The sequence below is a fragment of the Anarrhichthys ocellatus genome, unplaced genomic scaffold, assembly GCF_004355925.1.
Source record: "Anarrhichthys ocellatus isolate YVR2014 unplaced genomic scaffold, GSC_Weel_1.0 scaffold1642, whole genome shotgun sequence".
Taxonomy (NCBI): Eukaryota; Metazoa; Chordata; class Actinopteri; order Perciformes; family Anarhichadidae; genus Anarrhichthys; species Anarrhichthys ocellatus.
In genome coordinates, this window is record NW_022281616.1 from 1,035 (window position 1) to 6,761 (window position 5,727).

At 37.5% G+C, this 5,727-nt stretch overlaps 1 protein-coding gene across 1 annotated transcript; it reads right to left on the minus strand.

The window, feature by feature from the left end:
• Window positions 1–283: 283 nt before the first annotated feature.
• On the minus strand, window positions 284–4,463 carry rpl35a (ribosomal protein L35a). The gene is made up of 5 exons (XM_031839469.1): window positions 4,394–4,463; window positions 2,014–2,049; window positions 1,779–1,931; window positions 554–698; window positions 284–374 (listed from the first exon to the last, which is right to left on the minus strand). The coding sequence occupies exons 2-5, from the start codon at window positions 2,022–2,024 to the stop codon at window positions 351–353; spliced, it is 333 nt and encodes a 110-aa protein (XP_031695329.1). The 5' UTR covers window positions 2,025–2,049; window positions 4,394–4,463; the 3' UTR covers window positions 284–350.
• Window positions 4,464–5,727: the final 1,264 nt, after the last annotated feature.

Below are 5,727 nucleotides of genomic sequence, written 5' to 3' on the forward strand. Positions count from 1 at the left end.
CTTTGTTTGTGGTACTACATGTTGTAGTACTCTTGTGTACTAGATGTGTTCTCACATTAACAGTGAGTTGAGCCTGTGAGGTTCATTTCAGGGCAGAAATAACCCTCTACTCTCTCCCAGAATGCTTTGCTTTCAGGGGACAGTTCACATTCTGTACGTTTTAAATCTTTTACTGTTTGTTTTTCTGTTGACTTTTATTGAACTAAAAAGGAGAAACTATTAGAACCCTGTCCAGAGACTGATGACTGGTCATAGTGATTAAATGAAGACACTGAATCACCGGTGGACATGACATCACTTTTATTGTTTCTGTACAAACAAGAAGATCGACATCTGCAGATGTTTCCTCTTTACACTCGAGAAGGATACAGCATCTGTTAGGAGACAGGAAGTCACACCGTCACAATAAAACTAACATCTGATCTTGCATAAGTTTTGGACCCCCACAGTGACGTAGAGCTACACATTCTAGATCAACACTCAATCTATTCTTCATATTATAATTATACTGTAATGCATTGATATTGCATCCCATAATAACCCCTGAACTCACCACTCTGACTCGATGTCCCATGGCTTTAGCTGGCAGGTTGCTGCTGAACTTAGCTCGGACCATCCCGCTGCTGCCGTGAGCTCGGGTCACTTTGCCCCAGATCACACGCGTCTTGTTGGGCTTACCGCCCGGCGTCACAGTGTTCCTAAAGACAACAACGGAGGGATCGGTTAACACATGCACACACGAGCGTTTCATTCATACTGAGGGATGGGACGACCGGGTGGAGAGTGTTATTCAAACAGATGATTATCTTTGTGACAACGAGGCGTTCAAGGTTCATCATAGAAACTCTGTTGACCGGCGTTAATGTACATAAAATAATGTTAATAATGGCCTTTCTCAATATGCGTACTTCTCTGTACTTTTGAAATGTCAGTCTCAGCCCAAGTACTGTTCCAATTCAAAGTTCACATCGAGCCAAGCACAGTCCAAATGCCCGGATGTAGCTCGCTCCGCCCATTTTACCGGGTATGCATCGAAGGTGACTTGTCTGTACTTGGGACAGCCAAATATCCCAGAATGCATTTTGCACCAGCAACAGGAAACAATGGCAGAGGAGAAATCACAACTGGAAGTTGAAACTTTCGAAATACTACTGTTAAGTCACAGAAAGTAATTTTAGGATGTTTTGAGGCGAGAAGTTAGTTGTTTAAGCATCAAATCTGTGGTCGGTTTGTCAAGATTCAGCCGATTTATAAATATGCTCCGACGATTTCGGAGATGTGAGGTGTTGCTAGCGGGACCGGCAGTAAACCAGCACCGGGGGCTCAGCGCTCATGTTACCCGCCTAGAACTGCCTGATCTCGGCGAGTCTTTTTGAAACTTGCCGCTGGTATTGAGGTCTCTGTAACGTTTTCGTCGTCGGCAAAGAGTACAGCAATCCTCACTCGCATACACACACATACACACACACACACACACACACATATACACATCCATATACACACGTATATATAATATAATACACTTATATAATATATAATTTTTTATTTTAAATGAAAACAAACAGCAGGGTTGTCATATTTAGTTTGATTGTAAAAATACGTAACAGTAAAAAAACGGATTAAACTCATTAGCAAGACCAGCTGAGGTGATGTCATCAAGTAAGCTGCTGTTCCAATTGTCCCTACTGCGTTCTCTGGACTTGTGAACTTGGGTATTGAGAAAGGCCCCTTGTGTGAAAGCTTGTGGTCCAGGAGAGAGACAGACAGGTGGACCTTACTTCTTGGCCTTGTAGACGTAGGCGCAGCGTTTCCCGAGGTAGAAGTCCACCTCGTCTCTGCTGTAACAGCCCTCGACCTTCAGCAGAGCCGTGTGTTCACGCTGGTTCCTCAGACCTCGCTTATAGCCGGTGAAGATGGCCTTACTCCACAGTCTGAGGAGTAGAGCACAGAGTCACTGAGCTACTGTCTGACTAATCAAACAGAGTTACAGTGAAGTTAGTTGTGGCTGCTTACCTTCCAGGCATCGTCAGTCTTCTCCAGGTGAGTCACCTGCACACAAACAGTCACATTATCACCATCGGTAACAGAACATGTGTCCACCCCGACACATGAACATGTAACAGGATGAACAGCAGCAGTGGTGGAAAGTAACCAAGTACCTCTACTGAAGTATAACTTTGAGGGACTTTTACTTCATCTCAGTAAATCTTTTACTGCTCCACATTACTGTGACAGCTTTAGTTACTTCACAGATTACTCAACAAATATAGTATTCCTGACATATATACATTATACACCTCATTAAAATGAGCTTCACCATTAAAGGTAACACATGAACGTTCTACTTCTGGTACACAAAGTATATTTAGCTTCACACGTTCATTCTGTGAAGCTTCACACCGGTAACGAGATGCTCCGTTAGATGGAATAAGGGACTAGGAATAAGGAGTCTAGGTTTCTCAGTGTGAAAATATGTGCAACTCCGCTAAAAGTAAAAATACATGAAGCAAACTGATCAACAGGAGAAGTTGTCATCTGTTGGTGCAGCGTAGCGCCTTACAGAAGTTATTAAAGCTTCAAAGAGAAACCAGCGCTGGTCATTTAGGAGAAGACTCACTCAAACATCCCGTTTATCTCTTGTGTTGTCCTCCCGACTGCCATACACCTGTTGTCCTCTGGGGTCAAAAATGACCCCACCTGGTTTGACTGACAATTTATACTGTATGCTTTAAAAACAATCAATTCTGTTTTACACCTTTAGTCTTACTTCAGTCCAACACATTACCACAAATTGTTCCCTTCAGTTTGGAATTTAGGGCCAATAGACCTTGTTTACATAAAAGTATAACCTGTTTTTGAGTGAAAATACAATGAAACAATGAATTATTTTGACTTTATATTATTTTTTACTATTTGACTTATCACAGAGAGGTACATATCAAACTTTAGTGAGGATGCCGTTCTTGAATCATTTGAATTTTTCTAATGGCAGCACATAATCACACCTGTTGTCCTCTGGGGTCAAAAATGACCCCGTCAGGTTTGACTGTTTATAAAGCATACAGTATAAATTATCACCCACCTCTGTGTTTCAACTCCTTAGTCAACTTTATTCCAAGTCATTACCTGACATATAAAACATGTCAACATTCATTTCTGCAATATTTAACCCTCCTGTTACCTTCAAATTTACTAACACCTGTTATCCTGGGGTCATTTTTGACCCCAGCAATTTGAACCTGCAGAGCATTATTGTAATTAAAATTGCTACCCAGGTTTGTGTGTCAGGTACTTAGTTTTTTGTTGACTACCTAAATAGCCCTTTAAATAAAACAACCCCCCCCCACGACACCCAAACCCGTATACATGCAGAATCCCTGTTACGGGACTATGGAGAAATATGCAGATCACCATAAAATCTCACTGATTGACCTAAAATTGGAAAGAGATATTTTTTGGGTGTTTTAATGGCTTTACATAAAACTTTACATATCAACATGTTGAATTTGTGTTTACCCAGTTGTCCATTAAATTAGGAAAAGTCATTCAATATTAAACCAAAAATATGATGTCTCATTTATTTAGAACATTTTGTGCTATCCTGGGGTCAAAAATGACCCCAGGATAGCACAAGGGTTATTCTGCTGTGACATGAAGCACACACAGGAACTCAGAGGGAAACGTTTACAGCAAACGCATGTGGGAGGAGAGGCTGAGACCAACACATAGGAATGAATGGAGCCATGATGTAATGAACATTTATATTGTGACGCGAGGGTTACTGAGATAGAGAACAGTTACTCAGGGTGAGGTGGTGAGTTTAATAGGTCACCTCCTCTGTAGTATTTGTACTACTTAAAATACTACTCACACCATTGACAGCAGACATGTTGGAGTACGTGTGTAGCTAACATGTATTAACAGGTAGCCTGTAGCAGCCTCATATCATTGAGACACATTAAACTAAAACCTAGTAAACACTGACGCACGTCAACATGAGACCACTTAGTCTGCAACACATATATGCTAACACGCTAACGTTAGCTCAGAGCGCTTCTACCGACTGCACTTTCACCGTCAACACATTAACGACACCGGGAGAACCTTTATGTTTCATAACCGCTATTTTTCCCACGGCTCCAACTCCATCCCACCGAGACACTCCTCTGAGTCTACCCGGGACTAGCAGCCTCTCTGCCGGCTGCTCTCCGCTCAGTTAGCCGCTGTTAGCTTCATCCGAACTGAATCTCCGCCATCGCGGAACAAACCACCGACCCAAACGTCCCGGTGACCGAAGAACAACCCGCCGGGTTACTGACGATGATTATCGGTCAGCAACGAGCCGGATTACATGTTTAACAGTAAATTTGAGTCGGACATGTTGGTATCTTACCGTCACTGAGGGGAAGAAGATGGAGGAAAAGGAAGTGTGCAAAGGATGCTGGGAAATTATCGTCAACAGAGGTGTCCGCTGAGCTGCCTGAACAAAATGGCGGATTTATTCACAGTCCGTTTTATTTTATTTATTTTGCTTTATGATGTTTTATTTTAACAAAAACAATAAATGTTTAATTTTTTTTTAATTATTCTCTTCACTTATTTGATTATTTTAGCAAGTTCAATTATATAGTTTATTAAATAACTTGCCCATTTAAATCACTCTATTTACTCTACTTTTAATGAACTCGTTTTTATTGTGTTTTATTTTCTATCTTAACGTATTCATTTTTTTTATCTTTGTTTGATCCTGAATATAAATCAGAAAACATGTTAAAATATAAAGTTAATAAATAATAAACATGAATTAAATCAAAACATTTCAAAGCCAATTGTTCTTCATCTTATAACTTATTATTTAAGGTTTAAGGTTTCACATGTAAACTGTGAAGTATAATTATAATAATAATGTCTATAACTATTAAAGGCAAAACGAAGTCGAAGGCCAGAAACAGACAGTTAGCCGTCAAAATAAAAGTTGTCCGTCTGTTCACGTTTATTTAAATAAATAAATATTGCAAATAACGAACATAAAAAATGAATAAATAAAAATCCTTCTACAGGATTATTCTGAGCCATTTATAGATTCATCATCATGAGTTTACACCATCAGAATAAAATAAATGCATATATTATAAATATAATTATTTAATATATATTATATAATATGTATAATATAATGTAATATTTATATAATATATAATGTATATTTATATAATATAAATATACATTATATAATATATATTATATAATATGTATGATATAATGTAATATTTACATAATATATAATGTATATTTATATTATATAATATATATAATATAATGTAATATTTATATAATATATATTTATATAATATAAATATACATTATATAATATGTATGATACAATGTAATATTTATATAATATAAATGATAAACTGTATTTGGTTCCATCTGAACTTAAAGCAGATTTTCGGGCTAAATCAATGAAATTAATAGATTTTTAAGAATGTTTTATTTCATTGATACTTTAATAAAACTCACGAAGAAGTTTAAACTTTAACGGATGTTTTCATGTTGTGTTTCAGATTCTTCAGTAAAGTGTTTTATTTCTTTTGATTTTTTTTAAATTCAGTTTAAAGGATTCAGAAGAAGAATAAAATATTTATTTAAAGCACTTAAACTCAATTCTTCATACAGACGTGTTCAAATCTTTATACAGTTCAAATAACACTTTAAACAGGAAGAAGA

What these genes read in the sequence shown, in the direction of transcription:
- rpl35a (XM_031839469.1), bottom strand. An exon ending in TACGTCTACAAGGCCAAGAA is followed by an intron (nt 699 to 1,778) that starts GTAAGGTCCACC and finishes TGTTGTCTTTAG; the next exon opens with GAACACTGTGACGCCGGGCG. An exon ending in TGGGACATCGAGTCAGAGTG is followed by an intron (nt 375 to 553) that starts GTGAGTTCAGGG and finishes GTCTCCTAACAG; the next exon opens with ATGCTGTATCCTTCTCGAGT.